This window comes from Mirounga leonina, unplaced genomic scaffold (genome assembly GCF_011800145.1).
Source record: "Mirounga leonina isolate KUSES-001 unplaced genomic scaffold, KU_Mleo_1.0 Mir_200, whole genome shotgun sequence".
NCBI lineage: Eukaryota > Metazoa > Chordata > Mammalia > Carnivora > Phocidae > Mirounga > Mirounga leonina.
The window spans coordinates 13,161,603-13,182,350 of NW_023270503.1; the positions used below are offsets into that span (position 1 = coordinate 13,161,603).

The 20,748-nt window shown below is 40.6% G+C and overlaps 1 protein-coding gene across 1 annotated transcript in view; it reads right to left on the minus strand.

Annotated features, from left to right (window-relative positions):
- Positions 1–4,560, minus strand: part of MED13 (mediator complex subunit 13) — a 105,654-nt gene extending 101,094 nt beyond the window's left edge. Inside the window, exons 1-2 of the mRNA XM_035026690.1 lie at positions 4,495–4,560; positions 2,270–2,504 (exon numbers count right to left, since the gene is read on the minus strand). Of these exons, the coding sequence (XP_034882581.1) occupies positions 2,270–2,504; positions 4,495–4,560 (301 nt within the window). The remainder of the gene's footprint in view (positions 1–2,269; positions 2,505–4,494) is intronic.
- Positions 4,561–20,748: the final 16,188 nt, after the last annotated feature.

Here is a 20,748-nt window from a genome sequence, read left to right on the forward strand (position 1 = left end):
AAATTATATTCATTCACATTCAAGATCAATATTTTAAACTACAGGTATTACCATTTTTTTTAAATTATGCAAAAAAGCAAAGTTAAACTACAGAAGCTATTTTTTAAACTGTAGCCCAGTTTTAGGAGAAAACATATTTAACTCATAACAAGAATCTAGAGGGAAAAATCCACATAGTGTTTTAATATACATCAAAACAGCTCACATTTAATTTTAATAGACTTTCAAAATACTAGTCTTATGATGGTAAAACTAAATACTACACATCTGTTAAAATTATCTTTGATTCTACAAAATGTATTACACGAAATCTGGAAGAAAAGTGGTCTGTTCAAATACTCTGCCAACTTTATTTTTTTTTCTTTTTTAAATGTTTTATTATTTATTCATGAAAGTCAGAGAGAAAGAGAGAGGCAGAGGCAGAGGGAGAAGCAGGCTTCCCACTGAGCAGGGAGCCCGATGCGGGGCTCGATCCCAGGACCCTGGGATCATGACCTGAGTCGAAGGCAGACGCTTAACCATCTGAGCCACCCAGGCGCCCCTCTGCCAACTTTATTAATACTGAAATCCCCAAGTCAGCATTATAGTTTGTCAACTAGTTTATATAGTTTATAGTTTATCAATAACATTAAAACAGTCTCCAAACATTTTAGTTAAGGTGGTCTTTATGACCACTTAAAAGAATAAAATAACTCCAGCATACCAAAGTGAATGGAAGAAAAAAGCCAGCAAGCTTAATAAAGAAATTTCATATCCTGACATATATATATATATCATATACTTGTACATACACATACATATGTAAACACATCACTTTACATATTTAGAACTACAATGCATACTCAGAACTAAGGACTAATATCTCCAGCAGGGATCTTATTAGAAAAGCTAGCAAAGCTAGAAAGCATTTATCATAAAAAAATTGTAATCACTCTCAAAGATTAGCAGTGAAGGGTTTGTTCATTAGAAGGTAAAAGGAACTATCAAAACAAATGTAACACATACATTCCTACAGAAACATTAGTCTTACTAAGAGCTTGTTTAAGACGGTCACCTGGATTACATTACATCCAAAAATAAAATAGGTCTTACAGGTCAAATGGACAGTAATAGAAACTTCAGAGTATTCAATTTCAAATAAGAATGCTTTTTTAAGTTATCAAAAAATCCTTAATTTACCTGTCAAGAATCATTACCAAACATCTTGCTGAAGTCGTTGGTACCTTGCAGCAAATAACTAATCATTTACATTCCTATCACCAAAGATTCAGTTAACGTTGACTCTTAAGAGTCTAAAGGAAACACAAGCTTCAGTGACTACATGAAGAGCTACAGTTTCTCTTTCTAAAGTAACATTTGGTCATAAAAGTCAAGAAATTAAGATAGAAGTAGTCTTATTGATAGGTTCATAATAAAATTATTTTTGTGTAACTTTTCAGAGTATGATTCCATGTCCCATAAAAGCTAAACAAGTTGGGAGCGCCTGGGTGGCTCAGTCGTTAAACGTCTGCCTTCCGCTCGGGTCATGATCCCAGGGTCTTGGGATCAGCCCCGCGTCCGGCTCCCTGCTCAGCGGGAAGCCTGCTTCTCCCTCTCCCACTCCCCCTGCTTGTGTTCCCTCTCTCGCTGTGTCTCTCTCTCTGTCAAATGAATAAATAAAATCTTAAAAAAAAAAAAGCTAAACAAGTTGGCACTAGTCTCATTTTAGTGAGTGTTTGAAGGAACAGTATCTAAAACAAAAGAATCACTCTCCAAGAATAACAAAATTAACATATGCTTTCATATGTTAATGTAACGACAATTAATAACAAAATAAATATATACCTTGGAAAAAAACACATGAGAAAGTTACAGTATTTCTAGATACTCCTACAACTGTCTGCATAATCATAGGGAAGAGAGCAGTGGCAGAATGGACTCAAATGGTGAATTACATGTGCCTGCAAATTACTTTGTTAGCAACTTTATGCTCCCCCATTTCATTTTTCTTAGGTAACAGGCCTTCCCTGTGCCCTGTCTGCATGAAATTCACAAGGAACCTGGCTGGTGAAAGAACAGTTACTTAAGGCTAAAACCTGACATAATATGGATAATTTAAGTAAAATAAAATAACCACAGTGAAATATAACAGTAAGCTCAATTTTTATCTGGCTTCACACTTAATAGTGTTTCACACACACAAAAAAATCTTAATTTGTAATATAAATGATTTTTAGAAAAAGTATACAATGTTGCTATATATCATTAGTTAGAAATAAGTTGCTTTCACCTGACAAGTCATGGTGAATAAGGTCAGCAAAATTGGGGTCTTCACCCCACCAAAATATCCACAATTCTCTTCTTCCAGGTCTTTGATCTCGCCGCCAAACACCAAGTACATCTGCCTTAAGGCAGCGACTAAAACTGCTCAAAATGGGGTCTTCCTCTGTCACCGGAAACAGAATAGGGGCAGAAGTTGGGCCTTGCCATACATATCTTTTCCATTTAATTCCCGTCAAGTCAGCCTAAAGAAAAGAAAGCATGATTATTACTGCATATTCATTCAAAGTCAATAGTAACTCTTTTTTTTAATTAAAGATTTTATTTATTTGACAGAGAGAGAGAGACGGTGAGAGAGGGAACACAAGCGGGGGAGTGGGAGAAGCAGGCTTCCCATGGAGCAAGGATGCAGGGCTCCATCCTACGACCCTGGGATCATGACCTGAGCCAAAGGCAGACGCCTAAAGACTGAGCCACCCAGGCGCCCCAATAGTACTCTCTCTTAAAGCCCCTTATTTCACTGAGACATTACAATTTTTCAATATATATTAAGATGTTAAAGCAGATTGACCAAAAAAATGATTCTTTGATCATTCAACCAAAAATTTAAGGAAAGGAACAAAAACAGCTAAAATACTAACACTGACATGTCACTGAATAGCAATAAATGTGTCCCAAAGAAAAATAAAAGAAACTTAACAATGTTAAATATAAACATGTACTTTAATACTGCACACGTAGTTTTGTCCCAACTGGTCACGTTTACTCCCTGGTGTCACACTTGTAACAGAAAATTAATTTTTAAAGACTCATCATTTCATGTTTATAGAAGTGATGGCTCTAATGAAATGTGAACTATACTGAAAAAATTGTTAGTTCTTCACATATTCCTTTTAGGAAAAGTGAAATAGGTGCTCACAAAGAACTGTCAGATTTGTACTAGTCTATTTTCAAAGAACCTGATCCTAAAAGTACCAAAAATAGAGTCAGAGAAGACAGAAATGTAAAACCTGCTGTTATGTTTTACTGCATCTGAAGAGATGCTGATTAATGGACATTGTACAAGAAAACATTTTACAAGAGAGAAGGGCATTAAAAATCCCAATTTGGCACAGTGAAAGAAATTCAACAGAGGAAATTCAGTAATTCTTTAACTTAAGAGGTGCAAAGCATAAGGTGCCAAAAATGAAACTGCTGATACATGACTGGCAGTTTACACTTGCCAACTAGTTGTGCTCCGCCCACTCAGTTCACTTACCTATCACATACTCTCTTAATATTTCTCCTAGCACACAAAAAATAAAGTCACCGAAACTTTACATCATGGATGAAGCTAAGCTACTGTCCAATTGAGGACTAAATATCTGCAACAGTTGGTAGTTTTCAAAGTCTTAACTGTGGATGTTCCCAGAACTGGGCCAACCTATACAATTGTCATTCCTGCATCCAGCTTCCCTAGACTTTTCAATAAACCGAGGAGCAGCCTGCCCAAGCATTCTAAAAATGCAAGGAAAACAAATACGGAAAAAAAAAAAAAAATTAGTGCAAAACCATAGAACCTCCTCCATTAGTCCGTTTCACTCTCACACAAACATGTTCTAATAAAAGCAAGATGGCTAGAAACTGTCAAAATGGCAAACTGTTTTCAAAGTTTAAAGAGAAAACATATGAAATGGTATCTACTGGTTTTTAGAGAGATCTGAACTTATCGAAGGGAGAAACTAATCTTCTGTTAGCTTGACTCATTAGAAAATGTAAAAGGAAGCGAGACTTTTAGTACCTCAGTTCCGGTGTCCTGTTTATTGGGGGAAACCAAATTAACAGAGTGAGGAATAAAGACACTGGGAGAATGGCAATAATGGAAAGTGTTAAGGAGGGATACAGGGCCAACAAGGAGAAAAGCAAGAGTTAAGCAAGAAACACAGAGGGAAAGGCGAGTGTCCTGCCAGATAAGGAGCAGAAGTTGAAGACAAGACTACGGTGAGCAAGAGTCGGAAACAAGGGGAAAAAAGCCAGCAGTCCTACACCAGCGCCTAGGATGGTGGGTGAGCGAACGTGTTCCCCGGGTCGGTGCGGAGCTCCGCCGCCGCGTCGGCTCCGGCTGGGCCTAGCCTGGGGACTCGGGCATCTGGATCAGACCCGGACCCCCTCCCCCACGGCCCAAGGGCGCCCCTCGCCGCCCCCTCCCCCACCGCCCCGCTCGCCGCGGCCCCCGCCCGCGGCCCCTGCACTCACCAGGCAGAAGAGGTTACAGTGACAATCTTCCAGGCTGGCCCCGTTCGGCACGAAGGAGGAACTCATCGTCCCTCACAGCAGCCGCCGCCGGCGCCACAACCCACCATCCGCCATTACCGCCGCCTCCGACCAGAGAGAGAAACACAGACACCGGGGAGGGCGGGGGGGTGGTGGTTGGGGGAGCGGTGGAAAAGGAGGCCGCCGGGCCGCCCGCCCTCCCCAGCCACCCCCCCCGCCGCCGCGAGCAGCCCCCGCCGCCCGGCCGGCACCCAGCCGCCCGGGGCCCAGGGCCGGCGGGAGGGCCGCGCCGCGCTTGCCCCGCGGGCCGGACTGCGGCCGCCGCGGAGCCCGCGGACGCTCGTCCCTCTCTGGGGGACAGAGGAGATAGGTGCTCCTTCCACAAGAAAAAATAATAAATTAACACAATAAATAATTAAAATGGAGTCCGAAAGGGCAGAGCCCAAGCCCTGTAGGGTTCTCCGGGCGGAGAGGCGCCCGTAGAGGGGCAGGAAGGGCAAGAACCGGGAGGGAAGCCCAGGCCCCCGGCCCGGCAGCGGCGATGTCCTTAAGCCCAGAATCTCCTCAGTGGCGGAGGTGGTGGCGGCGTCTGCGGGCTCAGACCATTCTCTGGCTGTGTCTTCGTGTCGTCCCTGGGCCAAGCCGGCCTAACGTCTGCTCTACTGCGGCCTCACCGCCCGGACGCCGTAGTCACCCCCATTTTGTGGGCCCAGCGGGCGGTGTTTTTCCCCCTTTAATCCGAATTCACGGGTTTTCCCTTCGCTTTAATGGCGGCCACAGGGACCAGCTCGCCCTCTCTGCTCGCCCATTGGCCGCCTTGAGGTCACGTGGGCCCGGGCTCCGTGGGGAGGAGGAGAGAGAAGGGAGTGAGAGAGGGCCGGGAAGCTTTCGGCGGAGGCGGTGCGCCCTGGGGACCGGACAGCCAGCTGGCGGCTACTAAGATAGCGCCATCTGCTGGGTACCCCAGCCAGTGTAAGATGACCCCGGCTGCGGCCCTATCTTTCTCCTTGCCGGGGAATATGCGGTGCAGGAGGGTTCACATCACAAATCTGAGAATTAAGTGGAAATTAGTTTGATTTCGTCGGAAGAGAAAGTGTTGCAAAAATTCCCAGGCATTCTCACTCGCAAACCCCTGAGCTTGGGAGTCAGACGATCTGAGATAGAACTTGAACACTTAGAAGTTGTGAGATTAAGAAAGAAATGCATGAGAAACAATATAGCCTTATGGTTAATAGCCTAGGAGTTAGAGCCACACTTGCTTGGGTTCAAACCTTGAGTCAGTCAGTTGTGTCTCAGTTTTCCTCATTTGTAAAATGGGGAAAACATACATACGGGTGTTGTGATACCTGAGTTAATACAAATAAAACACATAGCCCAGTGCCTGGCACGGATATGCATTGCTAAGAGTTATCTATTATTGTTGTCATCGTTACCTCATAAGATTATTGTGAGGAATTGAACCAGTCAGTGTATGTAAAGTGCCACTAGTGTAATCTCCGTGAGAACCAGAACTTTGTTTTGCTTACCACTTAGTGCTTAAAAAAAGGTTCCTAGCACACAGTAGGTGCTTGGTATTTGTAAATTTGCAAATGAATGGTAAGAAGTGGGAACCAAGTAAAATGTTACTTCCCTTTCCTATAAAACACTCCGTTCTTTACTAGGTTACACTTCAGTATATGAGTTCAAACATTTTCCCTGAGAGTTTTGGAGAGAGAGACCATGGGAAAGGAAGGAAGAAGGAAGGAAGGGAGGGAGGGAGAAGTAAAGGTGATTTAAAAGTTAGAAACATTAGTGAGTTAGGATTTACCATAATTTGACATCATAGTTGCCTTTGTAATATAAATGATGGACTGTTCCACATCACTTCTTTTTAAAAATTTTATTTATTTTATTATTTTTGTTTTTTTTCTTAGATTTTATTTATTAATTTGACAGAGAGAGAAAGCACGAGCAGGGGGAGCAGGAGAGGGAGAAGCAGGTTCCCTGCTGAGGAGGGAGCCCAATGCGGGACTTGATTCCAGGACCCTGGGATCATGACCTGAGCTGAAGGCAGACGCTTAACCATCTGAGCCACCCAGGAACCCCCAGGTCACTTCTTCAGCCATGGAACGAAAAGCATTCCTCATCCACCCATTCGTTCATCTATGATGATTAAGAGCCCAAATCTTGAAGCCAAAGCCTGTAGAAAAAGTTCTGCCATTCGTTTCAAAGTAAAATTTAGTCCAAAATGAAATTAATTTCTCTTACTTTCAGTTTTCTTATTGTAAAATGAGGATACTAAAAGTACTTTTCTCCTAAAGTGTCTGGTGAATGAAACAGTGTAGGTATAGGGCTTGCCACAGTGCTTACTAAATGTTAGCTATTAAAATACTTTTAAAGGGGTGCCTGGGTGGCTCAGTCGTTAAGCGTCTGCCTTCGGCTCAGGTCATGATTCCAGGGTCCTGGGACAGAGCCCCGCATCCGGCTCCCTGCTCTGCGGGAAGCCTGCTTCTCCCTCTCCCACTCCCTCTGCTTGTGTTCCCTCTCTCGCTGTGTCTCTCTCTGCCAAATAAATAAATAAAATCTTTTTTTAAAAAAAATAACTAAAATAAAATAAAATACTTTTAGAGATCATTATTGAGCACTTTCGTGCTCAACTGAGTGTTTTCCTGGTCTTTGCTAGGCCTGGGATACAAATATGAATAAGATACCTGTCTGTCCCTCAGGATTCCTGAAGAGAGGCAATAAAGGAAACATTTCCCACAGAATAAGATAAAATACAAAGGAGGTAATTGCTTGAATAAGGTATGTATCAACTATGGCACAATAGGAGCTCTGGAGGAGGAGCACCAAAGTCAGAGAAGGCGTTTTAAAGTAGGTAGCATTTGAAATCAGATTTGAAGTATAAAATGAATTCTTATAAAGCCCTTTGAAGCAGTTAAATCTTATTAAGCCCAATTCAGATCCAAAGGCCACATATCAAAGTCAATTATACAACCAAGACTAATTTAATCCAGGAGCTAAAATCAGTTGAAGTCCATATCCTTTCTAACTGAGTGCCAGCACCAGGAGACAGCAATTCCTAGACCCCATAAGGTAAGAACCCCCTCTCATCTCTCTTTCCCTGGTAGAATCCTCAGACCTTTGTCTCCACTGCTTCTGTCACTCTGAAATGTTCTCCCCCACCTTTTATTTTATCTAAATCATAGCCGTCCTCTTTAGAAGTCTTGCCCTCCATTGCTCAGTCCCCAACTTGAGCACCTTCCTCACAACTCCAGAGGCAGGTATAATCTCCCAGAAACCTACCAGGTGCAAAGTAACATTTAATTGACCCTTCATTTGAATATCAGTCTTCTCAAAAAGAAGAGAGAGAGAGGAGATAAGGGAAGAAAACCCAGGGGAAAACACCTCAAGAGAGGATCCTGAAAGAAGCAAGACAGAAAGAGAGGGGTGAAAAAGCAGAAGAGAGAAATTGAGAGAGAGAGAGAGACAGAATGGAGAAGCAAGTGGAGGAAAAGGACACCAAATGTGGGAGGAATGGAGACATCATGGGAAGAAGAGAAAAGATCAGTATCAGCACTCAGAGAACATGTCAGTAACCACCTATCTTCTCTTAAAATACTATTTTGTGCAATTTTAAAAGTAATGGAAATAAATTAAAACAGTATACACACATCATCAAAAAAGATACAGAAAAGTATCTTGTTTGGAAGATGCAGTAAAGTAAAAAGATGAAAAACATGTAAATGTACATTATTTTAAAAATGTAAAAAATGTCCATAATGTCACCATTCATAATCAACCATCTTTTAACATTCTGATGTTTTTCTTTCCAGACTTTTCCATTTATATATATATATATATATATATCCTACACGGTTGAAGTTATACATTTTACTACACATACTCACTATCTAGTGTGTCAGGTCATATATAGACAAGGCATAGGATATACAAGGAGCACATAATCTTGCTACATATTTCAATTGGATAGTTGGACCAACTGGGATCAAAACTCCACACCACTGCCTGCTAACTCCCTAACTTCCAATTACTCATTAGTAAAATATGTATGCAACAATAGCACCTAAATGTTAGCGTTGTTGTGGCAATTAAAAGAAATAATCTAAAATAGGAGAGCCAATCAGGAACATTAAGGTGAATGTTAGACGTTGCCTTGGATAATCACCTATTGTCTTTGACTCTCTGAAACATGCATTTGCTCAGTGATCTACATTTAAAATTGTTCTTTAACTCCTCCACCCTTTTAAGGACTCCATTCTGAATGGGACAGTGGATGTACCTGGCCTCCAGGAAGGGTGACAGTTACATCGTCTAAGCAGAGAAAGTCCAGGAAAGGGCAATGTCTGACCTTGGGACTAATGTTCCCCACCTGTTCTGAAAAATCCCAGGGTCTAGAGCAGAGGTATCCAGTGGGAATATAATGTTAGCTAAAGAAGTAATTAAAGGGGCTCCTGAGTGGCTCAGTTGGTTAAGCATCTGCCTTTGGCTCGGGTCATGATCCTGGGGTCGGGCTCCCTGCTCAGCAGAGAGCCTGCTTCTCTTTCCCTCTGCCGCTCCCCCTGCTTGTGCTCTCTCACTCTCTCTCTGTCAAATAAATAAATAAAATCTTGAAAAAAAAATAAATGAATTCTTTGACAGTTAAAGTAATTAAAAATTTTTGGTAGCTACATTAAAAAAGATAAATAGGTGAAATTAATTTTAATTATATATTTATCCCAATATAACAAAAATATTATGATTTCACATGTAATCAATATAAAAAATTATTGAGATAGGGATGCCTGAGTGGCTCAGTCAGCTAAGCATCCGACTCTTGGTTTTGGCTCAGGTCATAATCTCGGGGCCTGGGATCAAGCCCCTCGTCGTCAGGCTCCATGCTCAGCACAGGGTCTCCTTAGGATTCTCTCTCTCCCTCTCCCTGTGCCCCCCCCCCCACTCACACACACTTGCTCTCTCATTCTCTCTCTCTCAAATAAATAAATCTTTTAAAAAAATTATTGAGATACTTTGCCTTTTTTTTAACCAAACCTTTCAAAATCCGTGTGTGTATTTTCACTTACAGAACATTTCATTTCAGATAAGCCATATTTCAAGTGCCCAATAGCAACACGTGGTCAGTGGCTACTGTGTTGGATAATACACGTCTACAAGAGCTGCAAGTTAAGGACCAATTAAGCTGTGGAGTGAGTGGTCTTGAGCCTGGGGACAATATTGATTTTCTTAAGGTCATGTTAATGGTTTAATGTTGTACTTAATTCAATTTTTTTAAAAAGGCTGAGTGAATGCACAGACACTACTTTGTTGAATATAGAAATAAACAAAGTAAATTAGCAAGTTGAGCCAATTAAGAAAACATTTCAGTTCTAAGTGTCAAATATCCTGACAGTTAAAGTAAAAAAGTTGGCCTGACTAGCCATTTTTCTTAGTGGTGTAACATCTACTCTCAAACTCAAGTTTCTCAATAAATATTTTATTCTAATATTAAATTTGAAATCAATTCCCCCTAATTTCCTCGCTTTGAAATTTGGTTTGTAAACCCTCATAAGCAAATCAGATATCCCCTTCGTCCTATCTTTATTCTACTTGAGCTGGTCATTTGACTGCTCTGGATCTCAGTTTTCTCAATTATGAAGAGATTGGATTAGATAATTGTTATGATTTAACACCTAATATGTAACACTTCATATATGTCAAGCACTGTGCTAAGTATTTTGCATAAATTATCTATTATTCTTTCCACAAGCTTCTGAGGTAAGTACTGTATTATCCCACTTTCCTAGATTGGGATACTGAGGTTTAGAGAACAGCTTGCCCAAGGTCTATAAAAGTATGCTAACAGAGCTTAATCCATAGTGAGGGGCTCAAGAGAAAATTCCTGCAGGGACAGTTGAAACTAAATCTTGAAGGATGAGTTGAGTTGAGCTTGGAAAAGATTTGGGTGAAAGGGGAAGGAGAGGGACAGAAGGAAGGGTTGGGGAGGCAGTTGGGGGTGGATAATAACTGGAAAGCTTGGTGTTGGTAAGAAAAGATATTTGGCTGAAGAAGTAACCCCAAGGCCAAATTATGAAGAGTTTGGATTTCATCCAAAAGAGAATGAGTAACCATTGAAGAACTTTAAACATGAGAGTACCGAGCTAAGATTTGTTTTTAGAAGCAAGGTGCCAGGAGACTTGGGGGCATTATGGAAATCCAGGCAGGAAGTGAGGAGGCCTGAGCTAATTAGGAGGGGCTTATCTAAAGTGGATTGAGGGGCACCTGGGTGGCTCAGTCGGTTTAGCGTCTGCCTTCGGCTCAGGTCATGATCCCAGGGTCCTGGGATTGAGCCCCGCATCAGGCTCCCTGCTGGGCGAGAAGCCTGCTTCTCCCTCTTCCCCTGCTCATGCTCTCTCTCTCTCTCCCTCTTTCAAATAAATAAATAAAATCTTTAAAAAAAAGAAGTGAGATTGAGCCCCACGAGATCGAGCCCCATATCAGGCTCCAGGGTGGGTATGAGCCTGCTTAAGATTCTCTCCCTCTCGGGGCACCTGGGTGGCTCAGTCGGTTAAGCGTCTGCCTTCGGCTCAGGTCATGATCCCAGGGTCCTGGGATCGAGCCCCGCATCGGGCTCCCTGCTCCGCGGGAACCCTGCTTCTCCCTCTCCCACTCCCCCTACTTGTGTTCCCTCTCTCGCTGTGTCTCTCTCTGTCAAATAAATAAATAAAATCTTTAAAAAAAAAAAAAAGATTCTCTCCCTCTCCCTCTGCCCCTCCCTCACCCCTGAAAGGAAGGAAGGAAGGAAGGAAAAAAGGAAGAAAAAATCCTTTCTGCTTCACATTTATTCCCTCTATTAAGGCATCAGCAAGGAAGATAGGGAAGTAGAGAAAACTGCTTTTGCAAAATGCTGAGCATTCCTTTCTTACTAAGCAGATGATTTTTGTCAGAACAGCCAATGTTGAGAGAGGAGACAAGTGCAGTTCTCTGAACCTACTCCTCCTGCTAAAAAGTTCCAGACAGGACTTTGATCTCACAGGATAATTATTCCTACCCAGATATAAACCAGTTTGCAATTTTATTGTTCCCTTCCCCCAAGAAAAGGTTCACAGGAATTCAAAAGATGTAATGAGCCAATAAAATAGGAAGATTATTCTAGAATGTCTTATTTCTACCATATAGAACTTACATGTATGTAAGGGATTTAATAGTAACATAGATGAAGGTAATAGTTTCATACCATTTCTATCACTAGCTTTGACATTCATTCATCCACTCATTCATTCAATTAATACCTACTGATATTTACTATGAGCAGGGTTCTGTGATAGGTGCTATGATGATAAGGCAATATGCAACAGTGCATTAGAAATAGATCTGATTCTGAAGAAGCTTATTAATTCTCAGACAGTAAGATATGTTAAATAACTGTAAGTTGGGTTTGAAAATGCCTAACATGGGTGTAGACAAAATATTGTGGAATTGAAAGAAGATGGGGCTACCCCAAGTAATGGGGAACAAAAGGTTAGTGGAGTAAAACTTTGCATTTAAAGTGGACAATAATTTGTGCATAAGTTTTGGACCTGCAGAGATTTGGGGAAGAGCAGGTTAGGCCACTGTTTCCCAAACTAGACTTTGAAAACAAGGTTCTGAAGAATATTGGAAATTCCACATAAAAAGCATTCTTGGTTGTGCTGGTAACTGGCCTGTTTGTTCTCAAATTGATTTCCTTCTCTCCCTCTGCCATGTTTTGTATTTCAAGAGGTTGCTCCTTTCCCTTATCAATTTCCTTGTGGTTTTGCTTGGCCAATGGAGGCAAGGGCGGCAGATGAGGGGCCACGGAGAGGGTGGGTCTTTCCTTCTCCCTGTACTTCAGACAGTATCTCCAGTAGTGGCTGCATCCTCTGTGACTCCAACTGCAGATGGACAGTGCCTCTCTCGGTGGTCCCAGCTTCTGCTGGGTAGTCCTGGCTCTTGGGCCCTGCGTTTCATATCTACTGCTGCATATTAAATACCTTGAAACTTCACAGCTTAAAACAACAAATATTTTATTATCTTGCACAATTCCTGAGGTTTAGTAATCTGAGAATGACTTAGCCAGGTGATTCTGGCTCAAGGTCTCTCATGAGGTTGCAGTCAAGATTTGGCTGGGGCTACAGTTATCTCAAGGCCAGAGTAGGGCTGAAGAGTTCACTTCCAAGTTCATTCACATGGTTGTTGGCAGGACACAGCTCCTAGCTGGCTATTGGCCAGAGACTTCATTATTCTGCCAGGTGGCCTCCTCATAGCTGCATAACACATGGCAGCTTGTTTTTCCAACAGGAAGTACCCAAGAGATAGAGATACCAGAATAGAAGCTGCAGTCTTTTTAATACCCTAATCTCAGAACTAACATACCATCACTTCTGCCACATGCTGTTGGTAACACAGACTAACTGTGATACAGTGTGGGAGGGACACCAACAGGCAAGGATAACTGAGGGCTCTCTTGGAGGATGGCTACCACAGTCCATCCTCTGGTGCCCAATGATTCATGTCCGTCTCACATGTAAAATACACTTGCTTTCTCCTGAAGTCACCAAAAGTCTCTTACAGCATGAGCTTGAAGTCAGCATGTCATCATCTAAATCAAGTTCCTGTGCAGTTGAGGCTCCCTGGGTATAGCTCCTTAAGTATATCTCCTTGAGAACAGTCCTTCTCTCCGTAGCAGCTAAAGCAACAACTAGCTGCCCTCCATTCACCCAATATACAATGGCGAGACAGGCATAATTGGATAACTGCTATAGATATTCCTGCTTAAAAAGAGGGAAAATGGCAGCACAGAGGAGTCAGTGGTCCATTGTAGTTCCTAAATCCAGCTGAGCAAATGTTGAAATTTCCTTGATTAAGTCTCTAGGTCTCGGAACAATTCTCCCTGGCTCTGAGCTTCACGTTCTGTGGTCTTGGTTCTGACTTCTGAGTCATCCTCCCTTTTTCATGAAAGCTAGCCTATGTTTACAGCTGAGGAGTTTTCTCAGCCTACTTCTTGCCAGTAGAACTTTGAGAAACTAAAGGCCTTTTTTCATTTTGTACTATCTCTATTTGTTTTGGTCCAAGATGGCGATGTTTCTGCATATACACTTCCTTTAAAAATTTTGAGTTTTCTGTGAATCTTATTGGATTCACTCCAATTAGACAAAAGCTACACCTACAATTATCTTTCTGATGAGATAGCTGAGGGATCATGACCTTAAGCTTCCTAGATGCTTCATCATTTTATTGAGACTATGTGCGACATACCTGTAATCTCCTGAGAGGACATTTTATGTGAACAGAATAATACTCTGACACACAACCTTAAATCTTTGTGAGACTTCGACAAAAGATTTTACAGTCACACCATTGGCTTCATCCTTGGACTGTGTTTTATTGGCAATGCCCTGGACGTGATCTGTGCTCAGAAGCTGTATCTTAATGTTACCATTGTTTTACTATTTGGAGAGACGAGAATTTTCCAAATCAGCAAATCCTTTTTGTTGAAAGTTGTTCCTTTATTTTACCCCTCTCCTCTCACATGTTCCTATAGGCAACAAGAAGAAAGCTTTGCCTGGAAATCTCTTTTGCTAGATCACCCAGTTCATTAGACACATTTTCTACCTTTTAGTTACGGAAGGCAACAAATGTTGCTGAACTTTTTGCCACTGTTTAATAAGGATCCCCTTTCCTCTAGTAGCCAATAACATAATCTCATTTTCTTGCAAGCCTTCACCTGCAGCCTTATCAAAGATCATGATACCTCTATTAATGGTTTCTTCAAGTACTTTGGACTTTCACTAACACTGTCTCCAGAGTCCAGCCCCCAGTTCCAAAGTCACTTCTGCATTTTAGGATTCTGTTACAGGAGAATCTCACTTCCACGTAACAATATCTACATTAATTATCTATTTCTATGTAACATATTATTCTGAAACTTAGCAGTTTAAAACAACAAATGTTTATTATCTCACACACTGTCTGAGGATCAGGAATCCTGGGACCTGGCTTGGCTATGTGGTTCTGGCTCAGGCTTTCTCATGAGGAAACAATCAGTTAAAATGTCAGCTAGAACTGCAGTTATCACAAGGCTTAACTGGGGCTGGAGAATCTACCAAAAAATGTATTACCACATCTGGGCCACACTACCTCCTCCCTTGGTCCCTAGAATCTAGGGAGTAGCATCTCCCTCATATTGCTCATCTGTGGGCTATCCCACTATTACTCTTTGAATTCCTCTAAAATGTTAAAAACTGGGTTCTCATGTCAGATTCCTTTTATGGATTCCCTGGCATAGGTGTTGTTTTCTGTTCTGGATCCTGATTCATATGTTAGTCAACTAAGTCTTGTTGAGTTGAACAAAGTTTTGTTTGAGGTGAACAGATTTCTTTATTGTGGGACTTTTCAGAGCCCTCAGTATGCTAAATACAAGGTAAATCTCCCTGAGAAATCTACAACAGACAGCATTTCCCAAATTCTTTTGATCACAGGCCCTACTTTTGTTTTGTTTTGGTTTTACATGCACCTAATAGCTAGGATGCAAAAACCATGAATTAGAAACATCATAGTTCAGTTTGACTGGAACAATGAGCTTGTAAAGGAAAGCAGTAGAAAACATGGTGAGAACAGGGTGGAGGCTGAATCACATAGGGCGAGGTGTTTGAACTTGATCCCATAGGCACTGGGGAGTCACTGAAGTTTGCCTCCTGTTGGGCGCAAAGTTCGAATTGTTGAGCTGAACTGTTTAATCATAGCAATACCCTTTATTTTCCTTTTATATGCAGACTTACCTAGTACAGTTAGTGAAATAGAGAAAAGAGAATTGCATTTTCGCAGGAGGAAAGAAAATGCTTCAACATATGCCCCTAAAAAACAGCTTTGTCAGGGAAGTTAAAAGATAGAGGAATTCTTTTGAAAAGAATGGGTGATAAGAAAAGAAGATGGAAGTATATCTCAGGAAAATAATGAGCTAGTAATTAGGAAGAGAATAGACAGCTTTTCAGAAAAGCAATATTTAAATGTTAGTGTGTACATGAGTTACCTATTTCTGCAAAACAAATTATCCCCAAACTTTGTGGCTCAAACAATAACATCTCTCATACTTTCTGTGGCTGTTTGGTTCTAGCTTAGAGATTCTCATGAGGTTAAGTCATCTGAAGACTTGACTTAGGCTACCAATCTGCTTCCAAGGTGGCTCAGTCACACGAATGGCAACTTAGTGCTGGCTATTGGCAGGAGACCTCAGTTTCTCTTCACAGAGGTTAATTTTCAGGGGTCCTTGCATTCATGGTGACTGTCTTTCCCCAGAGCAAGGGATTGAAGGGGCCATGGCAAAAATTATAATGCCTTTTATTGTTTAGCCCCAGAAGGCCTCCATTGTCATTTCTATAGTAATCTGTCACAAAAATCAGCCCTGATTCAATGTAGGAGGGGAATACCAAGATATGAGGATCAGTCTAGGCTATCTTGGAGGATAGCTACCAGAGCATATTTTCTATCTTTCTAGATGCCTCTGTTAATACTCTTCCTCTCAAACAAAGCTACTTTCAAAATAGATACATCTTGGATAGCAAATCATGTAGCCATACTGAAAACATCATATTGTCTGGTCAAATTGTGAAGAATTTCAGTGCAAGGTTAGCCAGTCTTCTAGATTCCTATTTTCAAAAAACATATGGGATTTCCTATTGCAAAAGTTAAGCAAGTCAGGAATCTCTCAAGAATAAAGATTTATCTGAAGGCTGAAAATTCATCATTGATAAAGAAAAGTAGTTTGTGGTACCAGTTATTTTATTCCTCTATTCATTGTAAACAAATTCATCTTTTGGGCAGGCAGGTATATATAATATCTGACAGGCTTGATTGATTTTAGAAGGCATCTTTTTAAAAACATGAAAATTATATAAATAATCTGTAACTTTTTTCTTTTTTTTTTAATTTTTTTAAAGATTTTATTTATTTATTCATGAGAGACAGAGAGAGAGAGAGAGAGAGGCAGAGGGAGAAGCAGGCTCCCAAGGAGCAGGGAGCCTGATGTGGGACTCCATCCCAGGACCCTGGGATCATAACCTGAGCCGAAGGCAGACGCTTAACCATCTGAGCCACCCAGGCGCCCCACTTTTTTTCTTTTAAAAGCCCAAACTGGGCGCCTGGGTGGCTCAGTCGCTAAGCGTCCACCTTTGGCTCAGGTCATGATCCCAGGGTCCTAGGATCGAGCCCCACATCGGGCTCCCTGCTCCGCAAGAAGCCTGCTTCTCCCTCCCCCACTCCCCCTGCTTGTGTTCCCTCTCTCGCTGTCTCTCTCTCTCTGTCAAATAAATAAATAAAATCTTAAAAAAAAAAAAAAAGCCCTGCATTCATTCAAAATCTGTATCTTTTAATGTGGGATAAGTTCCTAAAAGTATATGACCAGAATAAATGTTAACATTTTAATTAATAAAAAGACTTATATTCTTCTTACAGGAACAACTTGACCTTTATATAATTCTTCTCTGTGAGACTATTCCAAAGGTAAACTACTGCCCTTTCCCTCAGTGATGTGCCAAAGAGAGGCAGTATGGTATATGAAAAGCATAAACTTTGGAATTAAAGATTTCTATCCTGACTCTGCTAGCCATGTGACCTTGTGCAAGTTACCAAACTTCTCCAAACCTCTGTTTACTAATCTGTAGAAATGGGGGTAATATAACCAAACTGAGGATTAAATGATATAAAATAGAGTACATAGCAAAATACAGGCTCAGTGAATGATAGTTACTATTAACAATTTGGGCAAGCAATGCTACTACCCATGAGTTCACCTTTCAGTCTTCAGTTCTTATCTACTCCTGGTGCTACATAGCATCTGTGATTAGTGACTTTTTTCAAGTTTTTATTTTCATTCCAGTTCATTAGCATACAGTGTTATATTAGTTTTAGGTGTACAATATAGTGATTCAACAATTCCACACATCACCCAGTGCTCTTCTTGACAAGTGAACTCCTTAATCCCCATCACCTATTTAACCCATCCCCATCTGATAACCATCAGTTTATTCCCAATTAAGAGTATGTTTCTTGATTTCTCTATTATTTTTCTCCCTTTGCTTGTTTGTTTTGTTTCTTAAATTCCACATACGAGTGAAATCATATGGTACTTTTTCTCTGACTGACTTATTTCACTTAGCATTATACTCTCTAGCTCCATCCACATGGTTGCAAATGGCAAGATTTCATTCTTTGTTATAGCTGAAAAATATTCCAGTGTGTGTGTGTGTGTGTGTACGTGTGTGTGTGTATGTAACATCTTCTTTATCCATTCATCAATTGATGGACACTTGGGCTGTCTCCATATCTTGGCTATTGTAAATAATTCTGCTATAAACATAGGGGTGCATGTGTCCCTTTGAATTCGTGTTCTTATTCTTTGGGTAAATACCCAGTAGTGTGATTGCTGGATCATAAGGTAGTTCTATTTTTAACTTTTTGAAGAACCTCCATACTGTTTTCCACAGTGGCTGCACCAGTTTGCATTCCCACCAACAGAGCACTTGGGTTCCTTTTTCTCCACATACTTTCTAAAACTTGTTGTTTCTTGTGTTTTTTATTTTAGCCATTCTGACAGGTGTGAAGTGCTATCTCATTGTAGTTTTGATTTGCATTTCCCTGATGATAAGTGATGATGAGCAACTTTTCATTTGTCTGTTGGCCATCTGTATGTCTTCTTCTTTTTTAAAAAAAAAGATTTTATTTATTTATTTGTGAGAGAGAGAAAGAGAGCAAGCACATGAGCGGTGGGGGGGGGGGGCAAGGGAGAGAGAGGGAGAAGCAGACTCCCTGCTGATCAGGGAGCCTGAGGTGGGGCTCAATCCCAGGACCCTGGGATCATGACCCGAGCTGAAGGCAGACACTTAACCAACTGAGCCACCCAGGTGCCCCCATCTGTATGTCTTCTTTGGAGAAATGTCTGTTCATGTCTTCTGCCCATTCTTAATTGGATTATTTGTTTTTTGGGTGTTGAGTTTTATATATATATAAAACAACATATATATATATGGACATATATATATATGGATACATATATATCCACATATGTCCATATATATATATCCATATATATATATCCCTTTATCGGATATGTCCTTTGCAAATATCTTCTTCCATTCTGTAGGTTGACTTTTACTTTTGTTGATTGCAGAAGCTTTTTATTTTGATGTAGTCCCAATAGTTTATTTTTGCTTTTGTTTCCCTTGCCTCAGGAGGCATATTGTGATTAGTAATTTCAAAATGTTGAAAGAAAGGAACTACAAAAATAACAATGATTTAAAAGCTTAATTTATGGTTGTGTTACTCCTTAATTTTCAGTTTTCTCTGGATGCAGAGCAGTGTATTCAATACTCAACTCAAACATGAACTAGACATTTTTTAAAATCTGCCTTTTTTCATAATAATGACCTTCAAGAAAAATAAGACACTGCAACACCACAAAATGATCATTACATTAAAAATCTGGGCTTAATTTTCCCAAAGTTGGGCTTTGGAAAATAAATGTTACAAATCTTGAGACATTTTGAGAAGTATTGAATAAACTTCGGGAATTCACCTTTGTAAGACTCTTTTCCTCAGGGGCGCCTGGGTGGCTCAGTTGGTTAAGCGACTGCCTTCGGCTCAGGTCATGATCCTGGAGTCCCGGGATCGAGTCCCGCATCGGGCTCCCTGCTTGGCAGGGAGTCTGCTTCTCCCTCTGACCCTCCTCCCTCTCATGCTCTCTGTCTCATTCTCTCTCTCAAATAAATAAATAAAATCTTTAAAAAAAAAAAAAGACTCTTTTCCTCTATTTTCCAGATGGATAGGGGAGAAGAATAATACTTTCTAAAGTCTTTTTCAAGTTCAAATGCATAATGGCCATGATCAAAAAGATGAATTACAAAGAATAATCAGGAATCTAAATATGTACACATTTTGAATCAGTACCAAATGGGCTTGACAATTTTAGATGCAAAACTATTTCATACTTTGCATATATTTATACCTTTTATATACTTTAAAAAACTTAAATAAGAACAATACTTAGAAAATACACAAAATGAGCAGGTCTCCTTTTAAGAAAGAAAATATGAGTAAACCAGATTAAGAATCTATGATTTTGGGCGGTGCCTGGGTGGCTCAGTCGGTTAAGCATCTGCCTTCGGCTCAGGTCACGATCCCAGGGTCCTGGGATCGAGCCCCGCATCGGTTGCCCGGCTCAGCAGAGAGCCTGCTTCTCCCTCTCCCACTCCCCCTGCTTGTGTTCTCTCTCTCTGTCTCTCTGTCAAATAAACAAATAAAATCTTTAAAAAAAAGAATCTATGATTTTTTAAAACATAATTTACAAAGCAGCTACAGATTTTTTTTAATTAAAAACCATTAACACAAAGTATTAGTCTTGGCTTATATTCCTTTGTGCAATTCAGTGATGATTCGTAAAGGACCACAGCCTATCTGGATATAACGGAATGCCATGTAGCTACCAAAAATGATAAGAGCCTCATTTAGATCTGTACATGGAAATGTGTATAAGTAATATAAACAGGAAAGAAGAGACACAAAATAGCATACTCTGATTAAACTATGGAAAACATATGCCTCTATAATGTAGCACAGTGGAAAGGGCAGTGGGAATCAGAAGGGCTGAGTTCTAGTTGTGACACTTGGCTGGGTATTGATATCTCAGCAATTTATCTGCTCATTCTCAGTTTCCTCGGGCGTGAAATGAAGAATTTGACCTAGAATCAATCTATAAAGAAGGCATTCTCAGTGCTAAAGTTTAGTGATTCCATAGTTCAAAAATGTGGAGGGACATAAATATAGTTGATTGTTTATTACCTTCTTTCCCATAAAGTTGTTTAGGTTAATAACAATTTTATTCTTTTCTTTTTTTAAAGATATTTATTTATTTATTTATTTATTTATTTATTTACCAGAGAGACAGAGAGAGCACAAGCAGGGGGAGCGGCAGGCAGAGAGAGAAGCAGGTTCTCCACTGAGCAAGGAGCCAGATGCAGGACTCGATCCCAGGACCCTGGGATCATGACCTGAGCAGAAGGCAGATGCTTAACCGACTGAGCCACCCAGGCGTCCCTTTTATTGTCTATTTCACCCTCCAGAACATAAATTCCTTGAAGGCAGAGAGTACCATGTATATAATTACTCAATAAATACTTGCTGAATAAAAGAGTAAGTGAAAATTATATTGAATCTTATAGACAGAGTCAAACATCTTTTCTGGTATAT